The sequence below is a fragment of the Lepidothrix coronata genome, unplaced genomic scaffold (genome assembly GCF_001604755.1).
Source record: "Lepidothrix coronata isolate B3197 unplaced genomic scaffold, Lepidothrix_coronata-1.0 Scaffold203, whole genome shotgun sequence".
In the NCBI taxonomy this organism is placed as follows: domain Eukaryota; kingdom Metazoa; phylum Chordata; class Aves; order Passeriformes; family Pipridae; genus Lepidothrix; species Lepidothrix coronata.
The window spans coordinates 125,722-144,895 of NW_016690383.1; the positions used below are offsets into that span (position 1 = coordinate 125,722).

Below are 19,174 nucleotides of genomic sequence, written 5' to 3' on the forward strand. Positions count from 1 at the left end.
GTCAGCAGCAGTTGGTGTGTCCTAAAATTAGTCTGGACCCTGTGGGGCATTACAGTAAGCAGATAACCCCAAAACTTTTGCATACCCCTTGTGCTTAGATTTATCCATCAGGCTGGTGTCTGGTCACTAGTGGGGTTCCACAGGGCTCCTCCATCCTTGGCCCAGCTCTCTCCAAAGTCTTCATTAACAACCTGGACACAGGACTCGAAGGGATACTAAGTGAGTTTGCTGACCACACTAAAGTGGGAGGATCTGTCACCTCTCAAGGGCACAGAGGCCCTGCAGAGAGACCTGGATAAATCAGAGAGATGGGCAGTCACCAACTATATGGAGTTTAGCAAGGGCAAGTGCTGAATTCTGCACCTGGGACGGGGCAACCCTGGCTGTGTGTCTAGACTGGGGAATGAGATGCTGGAAAGCAGCACTGTGGAAAGGGACCTGGGGGTGCTGGTCCATGGCCAGTTGGCCATGAGTCAGCAGTGCCCTGGCAGCCAGGAGGGCCAACTGTGTCCTGGGGGGCATCAGGCCCAGCATTGCTGGCCTGGTGAGGGAGGGGATTGTCCTGCTCTGCTCTGCCCTGGGGCAGCCTCACCTTGAGTCCTGGGGACAGTTTTGGGCACCACAATATAAAAAAGATATTAAGTTGTTAGAGAGCATCCAAAGGAGGCCATGAGGATGGGGAAGGGTCTGGAGGGGAAGCCATATGAGGAGCAGCTGCGATCACTTGGTTTGTTCAACCTGGAGGACACAGGGAAAAGCTCACTGTGGTCTTTGCTCTCCTCATAGAGGCAGAAGAAGGGCAAGCACTGATCTCTTCACTCTTGTTACCAGTGACAGGACCCAAGGAGAGGGCCTGAAGCTGAGTCAGGGGAGGTTTAGGATGGATATCAGGAGAAGGTTTTTCACCCAGAGGGTGGTTGAGGACTGGAACAGGCTCCCCAGGGAAGTGATCACAGCACCAAACCTGAGTTCAGGAAACATCTGGACAACGCTCTCGGGCACATGGTGGGATTGTTGGACTGTCCTGTGCAGGGCCAGGAGTTAGAATCACTGGTCCTGATGGGTCTTTTCCAACTCAGCATATTTGATGATTCTATGATCTGCTTTTTTGTTTTGTTTTGTTAATTAGGAGTATGTAGCATGTGTTTTTTTAATTGTTTTTATACTTTTGATAAGATTGTTCCTGAATGAGACACTTGGGTTCATGGTGGGACGGTGAAACTGAGTTCTGTACCTTGTGTAAGACGCTTAGCTTTCTGCCACACTTAGTTTTAAACGTATGACTATGGATTGCCTACTCCATTTGATGTATCAACCACTATATAGTATAATACTGAGTGTGATACTATATAGTCATCATGTATTGTATCAGTCCAGGTTCAGAAACGTGTGGTTGGCCAGTCGCAAATAGTTCTGTTTCACCTATAAACTGTACCACCTTTACAGGTGTGTGTAACTTTGAGATGTATAACATGTTTACAGATGTGCCCAACATCTAGTCCTCCGACATCCCTGTTTTAATTCTGTTGAGTCTCCCAACTGCTTGCCAAAAGTCGGAATTGCCTCCGGCTCCGCCGCCGAAGAGCTGGGGCATTCCTGAGCTTTAAAGTGTTGAACAAACTGGATGGTGGGGACTGGGAATATTAAGGTGGAAGAAGTGTTCTTTTTCCTTTTTATTATTATTTTCAAAAAGTTGAAGGCTAGTAGCAAAGTTTCCAGTTTGTTTTACTGGCTTTAAGGCTCTGCTGTGTATTTTATTTGCCTTGTGTAGTCACTTGTCGCCTTAAGGGCTAGGTTCCATAAAAAAAAAAAAAAAAAAAAAAGAAAAAAATTACAAAAACACCCTGTTTTGCTTCCCTGGGGTCTGTGCTGTCCTGTACTCCTATCCCAGATCTGCACTGGGGGCCGGGGGGATGCAGGAGCTGAGCAGCACTAACTAGTGCTGAGGACCCCGCGCCTTTAGAATGGTCTGAGTCTTGCTGAATATTGGAGGACTCTCATCTTGACCTAGTCCAGTCTTTCATTTAACTAGCAAAAGAAATGCTGAGAGAAACATGGTTCAAGCAATGGGTTGGCTTGGTTTATCCCTGATGCTCATCCCTGTGGCTTTGCCTCGCTGTGCGTGGCCCCTCGCCAGCGGGACCCATCCAGAAACACCCTCGGCAGCACCTTCTCTGCTGTATTTCTGACCATCCTCTGTTCAGACGTCTGTCCTTCTGTCTCCGTGAGCTCCATGGTGTGTGCTCAGCGCTAAGCAGTTAGGAATTCCTCTCTCTCAGCTCCTGTAGCTCCGGCTCCCCAGGATTTCTGGGATAGACTATTGCCTAGAGCCAGGCAGGACCGTGGAAGGAACTTCCTCGTGCTGTCGTGTAACTCGCCCTGTGCTGTCTGCAGTCCTCCCCAAGTCCTCACACAATTCTTAACTGAGCACTTATTAAAAATATCTTAAGATTTAATCTGTTTTCTGATTATTTTTGTGTAAACTTATAAAAAAAAAAAAAAAAGAAAAAAGAAAAAAACCTGAAATTGAGCTGTGACTAATTTAGCACATTGAAATAACGATAAGGTGTTACCGATAAGTCTCATGTTTTGTTTTTGTTTGACTCAGAGTATTAGTACTGTAGCATAAACCAAATACAGCCTGGGAAGGGAAGCAGCAGCCTCCTGTCCTGGGTCTGCACCCGAGGGTGTCTGTGGGGGCGAGGAGCCGGCGGTGCGTGTGAGCATCTGATGTGTAAGGAGAGCGAGCGTGTATTTATTTGTGCCATTGTTTTCATTACACTGAGTAAAGTAAGTTTTAAAACAAAACCCTCCTAAGTATGTGTAGTATTGGAAAGTGGCACTAAGGGTGAGATCATGACCTATTTTTTTATTAGCTATGAAGATACTAATTCAGGTTAAGAATTCTCTCTCATTTCTGTTCCTGTTGTGAGTTTCCTTGGCAAGCTGTGTGTTTACTGGAGTGAGGATTCCTGTGAGGACAGGGGCTGTCTCCTTTCTCCTCTGGTCATTCATTCCCCACCATTCCTCCTCCACCAGCAGGTTCTTCTGGGCGTTTCCTGTACAGGGTCTTGTGTAACAGAGGCTGAAGTGCCAGCCAGATCCAGCTCGGAATCTGTGTGCTCTTTGGTGGAGCAGGGGGCATTTCATCTGCTCCAAGAGGTAATTTAAAAATTGCTCTCTGTTCCTGGTGACAGTGGTTTGGGGCCTTCAGCCTCTGCCCTCTCCCACTTCACCCATCTGGTAGATTGGCAGTGTGTTTTCTTTCAAGGTTTGGTTGGAGTTTGGTTTTGGTTTAAACCCACCACGATCCTCTGTGAAACCTGTTAGAAATCTCTCTTCTCTTTGACCAGTGGGTAGCTTCAGGGCATGGATTCTGCCACTAACCCACTTCGAACCTTTCAGAACCATTAAATCCCACTGTTTGCCTTCAGTAGCTGCTGTGACCTTCTCCAAAATGTGGAAAGAAACCCCAATTCTCATTAGGTTGCAAATCCACTGTTTGGTGGCTGGGAGCGGTGATGGGTGAACCAGCCAGCTAAAGGGAAAGGAAAATTGCTTCCTGCTAGGAAAAAGAAAGAAAGAAAGAGAGATGGAAGTTGTCCTCCCAGTTGTGCTTGTAATTAGTGCTTTCACACTGTAGCACCATCACATCCTTTCCCAAGTGGCCAGTGGGTGACCCTGGGGACATCTGGGAGCGATGGCATTCGCAGCCGTGTTTCAGAACTGCTGGTAGTTTTCCTGTGCATTGTTTCTGATCTTGATTCAGCATCTTCAGTAAATTGCTATGGTGTCCCAAGCTTTCAGGAGTCTTATTCCTCTCATCCCTAGAAGATTTTTCTTCCATCCATCCGTTGTGATTTGTTTTCCTTACAGAGGCTGTTTACAAGGGAGATGGTCGAGGTCAGGAGGGAAGAGAGCAAGGATTCACCCAATTTAAAGCTTCTACACATTTTCACAGTGGTGAGGAAGGCAGGAAAAGGGCTGGTGTCATGGAGTAGCTGAAAAAGCCAGAGTAATTCTAGCTTTGGCCACCACCAGAGCATTTTTCCATGTGGAAAAGCCCTAGTGGAAGCAATTGGAAAGCAGGAACCTGGGCTGGTGGGAAGGAGGAGATCTCGGTGTGCACTGTGGATGTGCTGCCTCCCAGGGATTACAGAGCTTTAGAGGTTTGCCCAGTGCATGTTACACCCAAGGGTCAGGCTGGCTGCCTCTGTCCTGTCCGAGATCCTCAAAAGTGGCATTGCAGAGCCATGGATGTCTGGGGAGATACAAGAACCCTGTGGTGGCCTCATGTCCAGGGCATGAGCCTGCTCCCTGTCCCGGGACAGGAGCAGGAGTCCTGCCTGTGCCCTCACCGGGGGATGCTGAGCTGGATTTGTCTTGACTGTTAATGAGAAAGCTTCATATAACGTGTCCAGAGCTCTAAAGCCATTTTGTAAGATAGCAGTGTCCCTTTTCTACAGCCTTATTAATGAGTAGAGTATCTTTAAAAAGAAAACAACAACAAAAATTGCTCATTTCTTTCTGTGGTATGAAACTCGTGTACTGCAAATTTCTGTTTAGTAAAAAGACAATTTACAGTTTTCTTAAAAAACAAACAAACAAAAAAAAAAAAACAACAAAAAAACCCAACCTGTCTGCTTTCCATACGGTCTTTCCTCAGGTGCTAAATAAGGGTTCCAAAAATGGATACTGCTTTAGGAGTTTCTGCTTTATTCTTAAAATACATATTTTTTTGCTTAGGTGTTGTAAAGATATTTTAACAAGAATGTTTGGGGGTTTTTTTAATGTAAATAAGATTGTGTCTTTAATTTTTGTTGTATCTCCTTTTTGTCCACATTGAATAGTCTAATTTTCATTTTTTATCCTTTTGAGAAGGACCCTCTTATGCCCTTCCCCGAAGACATTTCATTGAGTGTTGCTGCATTTTAAGAACGAATCTACAACTGTTCATTGTCTTGGATTAATGCTGCTGCTGCTATAAGTATAACCCTGAAAATCAAGAATGTGTGATGCACTTTTGTTTTCGTTTTTGTTGTTTTGTTTTGTTTTGTTTTGTTTTTTTTAACATGACCATGTAGTTCCTCTGCGGATAGTTGAACCCTCCTGTAACACAGCCACTGACTGCGGGGAGTGTTGGACCTGGGGGAGCTGGGGTGTAGGACAGGGGTGTACCTGATCTTGGTGCTGACCTACGGGAATTTCTATGCAAACGCAAGCAAAGGAGAACTCTTTTAACTTGAGAGAACACTGTGCATTTTTTTGGTTTGGTTTTTTTTTTTTTCCTCCCCCTCCCCCCTCCTTCCTTTTCTCAAGCTGCTATTGGAAGGGTAGTGCAAATCCCTGAGGTTTTCAACTTCTTCCTCCGTGGCTGGTGGTGCAGGAAAGGTGCCTGAGTAACTTGTAAGGTAGAAAAATCTCAGTCAGCTCTTGTCTCCGGTTTTAATATATTTGTTTTCTATTTGAATTTATCTTTAGAAGGAAATTGCTCATCTCTACGAAAAGATCTTTTGAATGCTTTATCTCAATGTGAAGTTAACCAGCAGTATTAAAGATTGCATTGCCTCCATCCTGTCTGCACCCCCAATTCCTTCTCCAGCTGCCCTTGGGTGCTGGAGAGCACTTGGGATCGGATGTTTTCCAAGAAAAAAGCAAAGTGAAGGCATCCACCCAGCCAAAACCTGTCAGCAAAAGGCTTAGGGAGTAGTGGAGGGAGGTCTCGCTCCATCAAGGCACTGCTGTGGGGCACAGGCAGGTCCACAACCTCTTCTTAGCATGGGTCACACCTGGACCACAGGGGGCATGTGTACCCTGAAGGAAGAGTTTACTGAAGGGGAAAAAAAGGGAATTTACTTGACTATTTATAGAAGATCCTTTAGGAAAATAAAAGTGAGGGAAGAGTAAGGAAGGTCTGAAGTCGTGTAGGAAAAACACCTGGGGATTACAACTGCCTGGAAAATAGTCTATAAATACATAGGCCAGAGCTCTCTGCCTGTTTAAGTACTTTGTTCAGCATCAATTTTTTATTTTTTTGGCCAGCGTTTGCTCTTTTACACACCCATGTGTGTGTGTACATCTGACTCAATGTGCCTTGCATGTGTGCTTAGTCTTTCTGAAGAGATTTGGTGGTGTGTGAGCTGGGGGGACGTGGCTGGGAGGGCCGGGCTCCCGCTGGCAGCGCGATGGCCGCACCCCATCAACAGGTTCCTTAGTGTCCCAGCGACCCTCTGGATCGAAATGAGACCTGGAATCCAGCCTGTGTTAGTGGCTGTCTTAGAGTTTTGGGATGGTGTCCTGTGGGGTGGCACCTGTGACTTTGGAGGCGAGTGGGAGGGAGAGAAAGAGAAGCTGCTTCGCTCTTCTCCTGTGGACAAAAATCAGCATTGCCGTGGTTTGCCTGCAGAGCCAAAACAAGCCAAGGTCTGGAACCAGCTTTGCTGGAGTTCAGCCTCTGCAGCACCAGGATCCCATTATCCAAGGGATTTATTCCCTACCAGGTTGTGGCTCTTGTTTCTGTGGGGTTTTTGAGTTTTTTTGTAAAGGAGAAGTAAACACAGCTTGCTTAAAGTTCGCAAAATCGAAATGCTTGTGTTTGCAGTCAGTGACTCAGAACTCCAAGCTGTGCAATTCTGGGTTCTCCATCTCCCGCCCCAGCGTGTGATTCTGTCCGAGTCTTTCTGTACTTCTGCCACAGTAAATGTGAAAGCTTGCTTGCATTATTTTTTAGAAATGCATTTTGCACACTCGAGTTTCGCTGAAGCTCCGTGAAAAGGTTAGTTTGAAGCAGATGAATAAAGCTATGCACATGTTTTGAAAGTTTAATTTGTGTCTCATTACCAGAAGTGACTTATCTGCCCTCTTTTGCATTCCTGTGCTGTCATTGCCTGCATTCTCTTCACCATCTTGGAGGGTATGATGTAAGGTGACAGTTCTTTGCTGACAGCTATAGCAGAAAACTGGCGCTTCTTGATTATTTTAGTAGCCTCTCTCTCTTTCTCTCTCTCCTTTGCTTTCTCTGTATCTCTCTGTATAGCTATATAAATATATATATTATTTTTTTATTTTAAAGAGCCTACTTTAGTAATTGAATCGGAGGGAGCGGGGTGTGCTGGCTTGTGTTTCAGATACACTTTGTACTCTCAGATGAACCAGTGCCCTTTTTGTTTCTGGTGAGAGCGTGGTGTGGTACCTGCCGGTGTCCCCATGGGGACAGGGAGTGCGGGCTCGGCCCCACGCAAAGCAGCTTTGGGGAGGGAGTGGAGACCAGTCCACTGCGCTGCAGGCTGGTGGTGTGGGCAAACTTGAAGCTTCTAATGACAAAATAAACCAAGAGGAACCCTACTGCTGTGTATTCCCACTGTGAGGCGGGAGGGACAGCCTTCCTCACTATCCTGCTGCAGGGCTGGAGCAAAGGGTGGGCTCCCTTCGGCCTTGGGGGTGAGAGCTTTATTTTGGTTTTGTTTTCATGCGTTGGGTTGCAGGTACCACCTTTGGAAACATGTTGCTTAGCCCAGAGCCTGTGTGCGGGAGAGTCAGGATTTGGTGACGGGAGAAGGGCCCTGACAGCTTTCTCCTCCTGTTCCCTTCGCCGTGGCAGAAATTTGTACTAACTTGACAGCTTTTTTTCATACAGAACAGGGCTGCTTTTCTATCTACCATCACACGTGTACTTACACACCTTCAGCGGCTTCCCAGCCTCTGAAGGTCCTCGACTTGTTTACTGGGGGGATGGATGCCCCTCTCTCCCCCTTCCCTGAATATTTCAGTGTTAAGGGCGGTGCGAAACAACCGCGTGCTTCGACTGCGAGCTGGGGCTGGAGAGATCCCTGCAGGCGGAGCCGCCGGGGCGTCTCCTCTCCTGCCCCCCCTTCCCCGTCGATAAGTTCTCATTTTGTTCCTGGTTTGTATTAAAATCGCTGCGAGGGGTTGTGCTCTACCTGCTCAGAAGCTGAATTACCTCTGACCTGCAGAGAGGGGCAGCCCCTCTTTGGTGTCGATGTTGTAGTGTGCGACCACACCGATCGGTAAAGGTAGTCTTTGTTTCCTTCTCCCCTCCCCGGTGATTTCTGATTAGGTTAATGCACTCTGTGTGCCCAGCTGGAAAAGCGTAGGCGTTTTCCTGGTGGTGAGAGGGTGGCTAGAGGAGTTAGTGTAAAACCTGCTGTAGCTGTGTCTGGCGCAGCCCCTTGCGCTGGTGTGGGTGATGTCACGGACTGTAAGGATAGGTAATGTCCATGAGCTGTAATGGCATGATGTATCTTTACCAATGATGTCATAATTCACACTAAATGTTTAAAAAAAGGAAAAAAAAAGAAAAAAAATGAAATTTTGTTTATTCTGCACCAACAGGTCTTCAAAATTTATCCAAATTTTATTATTTTATCAGGAAAAAAAGAAAAAATTTGTGTAGATCGAATACGTTAAGACAGACAATAAGTGATGTAAATTGTTGAATAAAAATTTTAAAGTTTGTGGGTGTCAGTGTGACTTTCTTCTTTGCGTTTTCGGGGAGCAGCCCTTGTCCCCAGGGATGCTGCTTGGGTTTTGGTCCCCAAGGCCTGGCAGTGCCAGCTGCAGAGCCCACGAGCTGTGAGTACGTGGGTACCAGGTGCCAGCATGGCTCCGTTGGGTGGGGGTCCAGATGTCCTTTACTTTGTCAGGGGAAGGAGAGGGAAGGAAGCCACGTGGCTGCAGAGCTGCAGCAACCAGGGGTTTGTGTGTGTGAGACAGTGGGGCAACGAACCTCTCTCGATGTGAGCCCCACTGGGCTTCAGCCCTGCTTAAAATGGGCAGGAAAGAGTCTGGCCCCTGCTCACATGGGGATGTGCAACCTCAGCCCCAAACACCCAAGAGCAAACACACACCAAGCTGGTTTATCTTTTTCTTTCAGTCACATTTATTGGCAATTGTGGCAGTCGGTACCGTTTGGGAGTGTTGTTCCATAAGCAGTGGCAGTACGAGAGGGGGTGGTTATTTCGGGAGGGGAGTATTAGCACCAAGAGGGAGCCGGTGAGCTTTTGAAACCTTGCAGAGATGGAAGGTGGGGAGCTACTGCTGGACACGCCTGATGGATTGGATCTGGGAGGTCTGGGCGTGTGAACCCCACTCTCTCCAGTGCTTGTAGTCTCCACCGTGGTGGTCAGCCTCCAGGACGTACTGGTAGCCACGGTACCCGGGATACTGGTAGCACACCCAGCTGGAAGAAAAGGACAAGAGGTAAGCAGGGGGTTTACAGGGTGTGTCCCCCTCCCCTGCTGTGGTAGCACAGCAGTGGCAGCGGATTGTCCCTGCTGCTCCCGGTCCTTTGCCCATCACTTACGCGCCGCACTGGATCTTCATGGAGCCCACTTCATTGTTGGCCCAGCCCATGGCCTGCAGCGAGGGGTAGTCGTCACTGATCTCCCACTGGCGGCCAATGAAGTTGTCTTTCTCGAAAATGGTGATCTTGGATTCCTTGTGATTCTGGGAGGGGAGAGCAGGGGCTGAGGGGGAGGCAGTGCTCCCTCCCCAGCATGGGTGGTAATGTCCCTACCTAATGGCATTGCTGGGAGGGTTTCCCGGAGAGGGAGATGTTCAGACCCTCTCTGGGTTTTTATTTTGGGGGCGGTGGGAGGTGTTGGAGACAGCTGTGCCACAACTACTGTCTCAGGCTGGCTGTCCCCCAGCTCTGGCCAGGTACATCTGGCCTGGAAGTTCCCATAAAAGCTTTAAAAAACAGGACAGAGCAAATCCTGCTGGGAGCGGGGGAGAAGAGCTGAGCATAGCTGTGTTTGCCCTTCGTAATCTCACTGCTGTAGCTTGGGACGCTTTACCGGGATCAGAGCGGGAGGCGGGACACTCACAGCGGAGCAGACGGGGCGGAAGGACATCAGGCGCTCGATGTGGTAGGCGTTGCTGCCGCTCCAGGCGTCCCAGCGCGGGTACTCTCCCCTCTCCAGGATGAACTGCTGCCCGCAGAAGCCGGTGTGCTCATAACCGACCCAGCTGCAAAAACAGAGCGAGGGCTGCCAGGGCTTCCTGCGGCAACTCAGGGCCTCCTGCTTGGAGCTGGCACCGGGGCAGGATGTAGGTGCCAGGAGGAGGTTGGGGGCTGCCCACAGGTCAGGAGGAGAGGAAGCGATGATGGATGTGGGGAGAGAACTGGTGCTGGATGTGGGCAGAGAACCTGGGGAGTGTGTGACCACATCTGGTGCTGGGGAGGCACCCGCCCAGCTGTGGTGGGAGATGGGGTCCCCCCTCCAGGGGCCCATCCTGCACAGGTGGCTCTTCCCCCTGGCTGCTCTGTCGTTATCTATACAGACCAACATCGCTTCCAGATGCCCTGACTGCCCTTCTCTCCCAAAGGCCTCATTTCTTACTTGTTTCCCAATTACAACCTGACACGGCTGGAAAGACCTGAATTCCTGATGCCCAAAGCAGGCAGCGCCCATCTGGCTCTGGGCAGGGCAGGGAGCTGTGGCCTTTCCCCTCTCTGGGTGTCCCTCTTCACTAAAAACAAGGAGAGGTGAGTGGGATGCCTCCACCCTGTAGGACACATTTGGCAAGCCCTGGTACTGCCCACATGGCACCTGCCTGTCCCCAGGGTGGGGACATCTGGGAACATCCCCTTAAAGAGACTGGGGACGAGACAGCTGCAGTGGAACAGGGAGGCCAGGGCTGAGGGCAGGAAGGTGGGTGCCACAGGCTGTGCAGTCCATGGAGCTCCTGCTGATGGGGTATGCAGGGTGCTGAGGGGCACGCTGAGCTGGGGGGGGGGGTCAAGGGCTTCCAGTCACTGACCTAAACTGGGCCCCAAACCCATGTCCTGCAGTCAGCCCACCCTGTGCAAGGTGAACAGACTGATTAGGAACACGTCAACTGGAGCAGCGAGCTGATTACGGCGTGAGCACGCACGCTGCTGTAATCCCATTAGCATTACACATCCTAAATATAGCAGCACAAATCTATCTCGTCTGCTGCTGGCCCCAGCGGGATGCTCGCTGTGGGGACCGATCCTGACACACTCTTTCTGAGCTGCTCGGGAGATGCCTCGCGTGTGCCAGGGAAGATTCCCGTGTGCAGGGAGTAGCCTGACTCCACTCCCTAACCCTCTCAGGACTGGGGAGGCTGTGAGAAGGTTCTGCCTCGGCCCTGGGGAGCTGTGCAGTGCAGGGAAAGCCTGAGGCAGAGCAGGGCTGGGCCCTAGGGCAAGAGAGGTGGCTCTCTAGTGGTGTTTCACAGGGTTACACAGGCAGGATGGAGAGCAGGCTGAGCTCAAGAGCTACTCACTGAGCACCGATCCTCACTACATCCTTGGGCAGCAACCCTGCTCCAAACCTGGCTGCTCCAATACCGTGGGAGGCAGTTTTGAATGATGCCAAAGGCATTCTCACTGTTCTCTGGCCCTCTCTCTGTGTCAGTGCTGCCCAGGGCTGGCTGCTCTACCCTGGCAGGGTGGGATTCCCCCATGCCTGGCTTCCCCTGGCTGTGTTCCTTGGCTCCAGCCAAGCGGAGCAAGGACAGCCGGTCCTGCTCCACACTTGGGCACCCCTCACCCAGCCAGCCTGCCTTGGGAAAGCATCCCCGCCACTGGCAGCTGGGTACTCACGCGCCACATTCCACCTTCAGGGAGCGAATGTTGTCGAAGCCACATTCCATGATGTTTGGACAGGCCGAAGTGAACTCCATCCTCTTGCCCTGGAAGTTTTCTTGGTCGTACACGGTGATCTGGAACGGAGAGTGAGCTGCCGAGTTGGAAACTGCCCAGCTGTGGCCCCAGGCGATTCAGCGCCTCTTGGAGACGGAGGGTCACACTCCGTCAGGGAGAGCCAGCGGAGGCTGCACCAGGCACCCCTCTGGGCTGGGACACAGCCCCGCACACGCCTCCGCGTCCCTGCACTGCTGGCCCCGCGACGCCCTGCCTTGGTGTCGGGGGAGCCGCAGGCTGGCCCCCGCTCCACTCTCCTGCTCACCCCTGCGGAGATCAGTTCCCGGGGCAGCGGTGCCGTCCGGAGAGAGGAGCGGAGCCGTTCTGGGACGGGCGGGTGGCAGGGCTGTGGCTGGCGGTTCTCCCGGCCTCTGCTCCGAACGCTCTAGGGCAAAGAGGATTAACGGGGGAAAGGGCGAGCGGGACCTCCCTGGGGGGCTGCGGTTGACGGAATCTCCCGTGACAGCTCCAGGCTTCGACGGGATGTGCCTCTCTCTCGTGCACGTGTTTCTCCTCTCCCTCTCAGCTCCCTCCTAGACCTGTGGCCCTGGAGCTACTGCCAGACCCTTTGGGGCTGCTCCCCACCTTGCTCCACAGTGCCCATGGCCCCTGCTCACCCTGTCTGCATGGACAGGGTAGGGCAAACAACAGCCTGTGGCTTTCAGGGACTCTGTGACTGCCTGGCATGGGACAGCTGGTAAGAGCAGGGCATGGCTGGGCCAGGATGCTGTGAAGACCCTTATGAAAAACACCTGGGAGGTTTTTGAACAGGCAGGAGTCACATTCTCATGGGTAGAGGACAGGAGTGACTGTTTCCTGTGCTTGTCCCTGCCTCACTGCCTGCTGTGCAGCTTTCCTGGCCCCGGAGGACACACTTTGCCCTTCTCCCTGTCTCCCACCTACACGCAGGGAAAGGCGAGATACAGGAGGTGTGAGGACGTACCTTCCACGGGCCCATGGGGACAGGCAGAGGGTTTGTCTGAGCCATCTTTGCTGCTGGATCGGTGTCTGGAGAAGGAAGAAAAAGACGTTTTTACTGCAGCGCGTCCCTGTGCATCCTTGCTGCCTGCTCACAAGGCTGGGAGACAGCTCTGTGCCCACCACCCACAGTGCCTGTTGGAGGACAGCTTGTCCCCACTGCTGGGGACAAGCCATACCAGTCACAATGAAACCCTCTTGCCGGCCACAGGATGGGGTAGGAGGCACAGCAGGGGGGCTGTGGGGCACATCTAAAGCAAGGTGCTCCCGTCTCACCGCTGCAGTGCCCCTTCCCTCCTCCCGGCCATGGCACAGAGCCTGCGCGTCCGCCAGGGCATGGTGCCCGATTCCCCTTTCTCCTTCCCTGGGGCCAGACCATCGCTAGGAAAAACACCCCGGAGCCGGGAACTGCAGCAGGGGGCACAGGCTGCCCTGTGCCTGGCGGTGTCCAACAGACCCGCCTGCTCCCCTTTCCCTGCCCGGTGCCCCAGCCTTGCCTCCTTTGGGAGGTGCAGTGGGTTCCCATGGACGGCCCAGGCTAATGGTGGGAGATGCCAACCAGTGTGCCGTGCCGGTGGGTGCCAGGAGTGGGGTGCCCTGCGGTAGAGGGGCTCTCAGCCCCTCCGGCTGCCAGCGGGGATGTGTGAGCCTGTCTTATGCCACGGGAAATGGCGATGGTCCCTCTGGGTGTCTTTTGCTACCAGGCAAGAGGAAGGGTGTCTGCCTGGCCAGCTGGCAGCAAAGGGGTGAGCAGGGGCGAGGTGGGAGAGGTGCGCATCGGTCCCAGGACTCACCTAGCTCAGGCGGTTACTGCTGCTTCGCCCATGTAATGTTTGCCTACTTCAGCGGCTCAGCTTTTATAGGGTGCTGCTGGCCGGGAACCGGTGCCAGCGTTTGCAGAGCCGTCAGCACAATGCTTGCTCTGGCATTGTCCTGCTGATCCCCGGAGATTTCAGCTGCTCATCCCCATGGTCTGAGCCACATTCTTAGGGAAAAAGAAAAAAATTTGATAATAAAAAAAAAAAATAATCAGGGCGGCTGTTTGCACAGATAATCTTGGTCACAAATGACTCAACGATTTGACCGCGCTGGCATTTTCCAGGGCCAATGCACCGCGCCGTCACGGGGCGAGCCTGGGGGCTGGCCTGGCCCTGGCGCCAGTTGGCACCGTGGGGACAGTGGGGACACCTCCCCGTGAGACCCTGCGGGTGGTGGGCTCGGCTGGGTGTCTACCAGGCACAGTCACCTTGCTCCTCCAGCCAAGGTGGGTTCTGTTCACCGTGTCAGTGCAGACACCCTCCTCCCATGGCGGGCAAGGGGGGCTGGAGGTGAGGGCTGCTGTGGGCCTGGCAGACATGTCCCCACGGGCACACAGAGCCACAGCGCTCCACACAGCGCTGCCACCGCCACGGCCCCGCACTGGGGGACCCGACACGGGTCTGGGGAGGCCTCATCCCTGTGGCAACCACAGCCACCAGCCCCGCGGCCTCTTCCCGTGTGGGGCTCCTGTGGGGCAGGCCCCGCGGGCCCCGGGGCGCCATGGCGGGCACAGCCCGGGCCGTCGGGGGTCACGAGGCGAGCGTGGCGGCGCGGGCTGCTGCCTCAGCGCATGGCTGCCGGCACAATGCCCGCGTCTGACTGCCCCTTTTGTCTCCCCGCTGGGCAGCCGCGGCCGCACAAAACAAAGCGCCCCGTCAGCGCTGCCTGCGGCATGGGCCTGGCGCCCGGCCCGGGGGACCCTGCGGGGACGCGCGGCGGGGTGGCACCCGACCAGACGGGCCTCGGGGGGCTCAGCGCGGTCCTGCGGGACCCCTCCTGCGGGCAGGGCACTGCCATGACGAGGGGAAAGCTGGGGCTTGCGGGGGCCCTTCCCCTCGCTGGCTGCTGTGGGATAAGGACAGGGATGGGGACGGTGTCGCCCTGATGGGGATCATTGTGACACGGAGCTGTGGGACTGCACCCCCAAGGCCTGACGCTGGCTCCTGGGGCGCGCTGGCTGATCGTACTGCCACATCCCAGCAAATGTGGGGTCAGACAATGAGAAAAGCAGGACCACTTGCCCCCTGCACTCGCCCCAGAACAGGGGTCTGGAGGTGGGACGCTCCTGTGAAGCCCTCCCTGTGCACCTGCCACGGGCACCCGGGCTGAGGGAGGAGGTCAGGTTGGAGTTCGCCCTCCAGCTCGGTCCAGCCCCTCGGACATGCCCTGGCCGCGGCTCCTGCCACCCCATGTGTATGGAGGCTCTGCCAAGAGTCTGGTGCCACTAGAGGGAGAGCTCAGCCCGAGCAGGCTGGGACACCTCCGGCGCATGCGGGTGCACGGTGGGTGTGCGGCTCTGCACCCCCCCTGCCCCCGCACAGGCACCTGCCTCTCCTTGCGAAGGGAAAACACTGGCTCTGGCTGGAAACCACCCCAGGGCAAAGCCTGGAGCTGGCAGCCACCCCAAGCCAGGGGCAGGGTGGGAGGAGGAAAGCCCCCCCTGCAGACTCCACACTGGGCACAGCCAGGGACGGGTCACCCTCAGCATACAACAGGACCTCCAGCACAGCTCAGGCTGCTGCGAGCTCCCCAGCCCCTCCCCCTGCTCACAATGCTGGTGGGGCAGGTGTCCTCCCCCCCTGTGAGGACCTGGGGGCACGACGGGGAGCACCCAGGGAGCCACCGCTGCGACGATGCTGGCAGGTCCACAGGTTGTCCGGAACAACTGGTTTTTCTAGATCCAAGAGACTATAAAAACGCAGTGACCTATTTAGGGAACCCCGCGGTGCTGCAAAACAGATGCTTCTCCTCCCAGCCCGGCTCCAGGCACTGGCTCTGGCCAGCCATCTGCGTCTGCCAGGAGCACCCGAAATGCCAGTGGCACCGGAGCTCTGTCCCGCTTCTCCATAGAAAACTTCGGGCAACACAGAGACTTCCCTTGGATGTGGGATTTGCTGGTGCCTGGGGAACCACCTGCCAGGGAGATCTGCTCAAGGCAGCCTAACCTGTGACTGGCAAGGCCAGACAGGATCATGTGGACATGAGCAGCTGGCTGTCTCGCTGGGAAGCACGGGGTGTTTATCCCTGGGGAGGTGGCAGGAGGTGGCCCCACTGGGTAGCTGGTGGCAGAGCTGTGTGACACCGGGGAGCCTGCGCTGTCCCACAGCTTGGCGGTTCCAACCAGCATCAGCCCACAGCCGCCTGCTCAGTGCGATAAGGAAGCAGGAGCTGCCACAGGCTGTAACTGGCTGTTCACCCACCTGTGCTGGGGAGCAGGGCAGAGGTACAGTCACACAACGTGGCCCCTCGCCACCGCATCCGGAAAACCTGCCTGGTAGCTGAGATGGGGCTTCGCCACCCTTCCAGCTCACCCGTCTCCATCCCAGCTCTTCAGATGGCTGTGGCTCCCTGTGCTTGGTGCCACGTGCCTGGGACAAAGGAGAGTGCGACAAAAGCAGGCGGCTGCGCTCGCTGCCGCCGTCCTCCGCCACTGCAAGGGCTGCATCTCCTCCACTGCCCCATCCCTCGGGCCAGGGTCCAGCGCAGGGCTCCTTGCTTGGCTGTCAGCTCGCTCCCACCATGCCCCATACGTGTCCTGCTCTGCTGCTGCGGTGGGACTGTGTCCTGGGCACGTGCCATGGGCTGGAAATCACAGCCAGCCTTATTGTTGTGAGGGAGCAGGGCTTGTGACATCCAGGCAGGTGTGTCCCAAGAGACAGGCTCACAGGCCGATGGCAGGAGAGACAAGACCACGCAGTTCAGCCTGTAGTGGATGGTAGCAGAGGTTTGGAGTGAGTCCTCTGGGGTACCTTGGGACAGGACAGGAGCCGTTGGAGGATGAAGGGATGGTGCTGGGGGCAGACCCCTGTCCTTGTCATCCCTCTGTCTGTCCTGAGCTTCCCAGCAGAGATGGAGCTCTCCCTGAAAAATGCTTTTGGAAAGAACTCTGGATGTATCTCCCCACGGTCCCTGTTCCCTAAGCCACCCATGTCCTGTGAAGTGCTGGACCCAGTTGCTCCCACACCTGATGGCCAGTGAAGGCTGACCCAGCACAGAGATGGTGGGGCTTGTCCCGAAACCATCTGTCCCAGGATTCTAACTATATGTGACCAACTCTGGCGTGACGTCTCAAAGCTGGACACAGTGGAAAGGGTGAACAAAGGCTGTGCGGCTTTTGCTGCTGGGTGTGCTGGAAAATGCTTATTATTAACCACAGGCTGCCTCCTCACAGCCGGGCACTGCCCTCACAGTCAGTCCCTGCAGGCTGACAGCCCTCCCTGGGGACAGGTGCAGGGGGAGAAGCACCAGCTGCAAAACGGCTCTGCGGGCAACTCTGCACGTCCAGCTTTGTATTCCCTACGCTCCGGCTCCACCCGGCATCCCGGAACCTTCCCTGTGCCGGATCCGGTGTTGCTCCTGATGAGATCCTTCCGCAAAGGGGAATCCCAGCAGTTCGTTTGTGTGCACCGGTGCGATGCTCGGAGCTGTGCTTGCAGCAGTGTGAGCACACGACCTGTGCGTTTCCCAGCGTGTGTGTGTTGCACGGCGAGGACCGGTGTGCGTGTGCGTGCAGGGTGTGCGGGCGGCCGGTGTCTCATCGTGTCACACCAGGGTGTGCGCACACCGCGTGTGCCCCGGTGCACACGGGCTGTGCGTGCGCGGGGGGGTGCGGGGTCACCCCGCTTCGTGGGCAGGTTACGGGTGTGCGGCGCGGGGGTTGCACCGGTCCCGGGCGCGCACCGGCCTGCGGGCACCGGTCCGTACGGTGGTTATATCGCCGTGGGGGCGGTGCGGGGCGCACCGGGGCTGAGCGCCCGCAGGTTCGCGGGTGGGCAGGGCCGTCGTTCCGAGCCGACCGGAGCCGCGCCCGGCGCGGCGGGCGGCGCGCGCACAGCCGGCAGTGCCCGCCCCGGTGCGGGGCCGCCCCGCCCCGCCCCGCCCCGCGCTGCCGCCGCCGGGGCCCGGCACCGCCGCCGCCAGCACCGGGCCCCGCTCCGCCGCCGCCGCTGGGTGAGTAACCTCCGCCATCCCACCGGGACTGGGAACCGGGGAGCGGGGACCGAGGGCCGGCACCGCGGCCGGGGCACCGGCGCGCACCTCCCGGCGCGGGGCGGGCCGCGGCTGCATCGCCCCCCGCGGCGGGCCGGGCCGGGCCGGGCCGTGCACCGTGCTCGTGCCCGCTGCTCGTGCCCGCGCCCGCGCCTCCGCGGCGTTGCAGAACCACCGTGTGTGTGTGTGTGTGTGTGTGTGTGTGTGTGTGCGGGCTCCCCGGTGTCACCCCCTCCGGTTGCGGGGTGCGGGTGTGCGCATGGCCCGCACTTGTCGTGCAGCGCCTGTGGGTGTGCAGCCCCCGGAGTCACGCGTGTGCGTGTCTGCATGTGTGTGTCACCTTGTGTGTGCCCCCGCTGCGCTGTGGGGCGTGTTTTGTGTGTTGTGTCCCTCTGTGTCCCCATGCCCACAGGCCCACCCCCTCGTTGTTTTGCGGCACCTGTGCGTGTCCCACCCGTGCCGGGGGTGCTGGAGGTGTGTGCACCCAGCTGTGGGTGCCGTGGGGGCAGCTGTGCCCCTCCAGAGTGGGCAGGGACCCTCCGTGGGTACAGCCAGCCTGTCCCTGCAGGATTATTCATGTCAGGTGCCTCATGTTGGGAGACCTCAGCACCCTCTGTAGGGCTCCCCAGGGCCAGTCCTGCTTCCAGGCAGAACCCGCTGGCCAGGGCCTTTCCCACACGCCAGGGAATTGTATCCAAAGCCATTAACGCAGCTCACCGTTAACCACATCAGTGCTGGGGCTGCAGGCACTGGCACCTGGGCACCTTTTTGGGGTGACAGGGGTGGGTGGCCCCTCAGCAGACTGCTGTGCTGAGGACAGGGGGGGCTCACAGGTCTGTGGCCACCCCAGTGCCTGTTAATTTTCCCAGAGAGGAATATATGGAGCGTCGGGTGAGGGCTAGGACACGTATCCCTAAATTGTGTGGTTTCCAGCTGGCCTGTGAGATGCAAATTGTCTGGTCAATGAGTGCCAAAGCTAAACTTAGGTCAATTACAGGAAAGTGTGGGCTCAGGGCAGTGTGTTCCTGCACCCCAAGGCTGGCCCTGGCACTGGGGGATCCCCACTCACCGCCCCATCCCTCTTGGGAGCCGAGCATTCCCATAGCGCTTGCACCAGCCCTGGACTTTGCCCGCCGACGAGCCGGGGCTCAGCCCTTCACCTTTGCTGTGGGCTGGGCTGTGCTGGGTGTCAGGCTGTGAATTTGGGGCCAGAAACAGGTGGTGGGGGAGACCTGTGCAAGATAGTGTGGGGGCAGCTAACCCACCTAACCCCCGGCTGCTCTTTGAACTGTCTCCCACCTGTCAGCACAGCTGGGATCCTGCCCCACCACCTTTGCCCTGTAAGGCCTCTTGAGCTGTGTCATTGCCCAGCTTCAGGGCAAGGCGGGTGCTTGAACCCCCCTCACACACCCTGTGCACCCTCCTGGCCCATGGGGACACCTCACAGCCAGTCTGGGTCCCCTTTGCTGTTGGACATGT

The 19,174-nt window shown here is 55.7% G+C and overlaps 1 protein-coding gene across 1 annotated transcript; it reads right to left on the minus strand.

Moving 5' to 3' along the window:
• Positions 1 to 8,899: 8,899 nt before the first annotated feature.
• CRYBA1 (crystallin beta A1) lies at positions 8,900 to 14,090 on the minus strand. Its single transcript, XM_017832598.1, is given in 9 exon segments — positions 8,900 to 9,199; positions 9,323 to 9,465; positions 9,846 to 9,987; positions 11,591 to 11,709; positions 11,955 to 12,074; positions 12,633 to 12,697; positions 13,462 to 13,474; positions 13,476 to 13,652; positions 13,914 to 14,090. Coding segments are annotated over 8 exon segments (768 nt in total). The 5' UTR covers positions 13,494 to 13,652; positions 13,914 to 14,090; the 3' UTR covers positions 8,900 to 9,051.
• Positions 14,091 to 19,174: the final 5,084 nt, after the last annotated feature.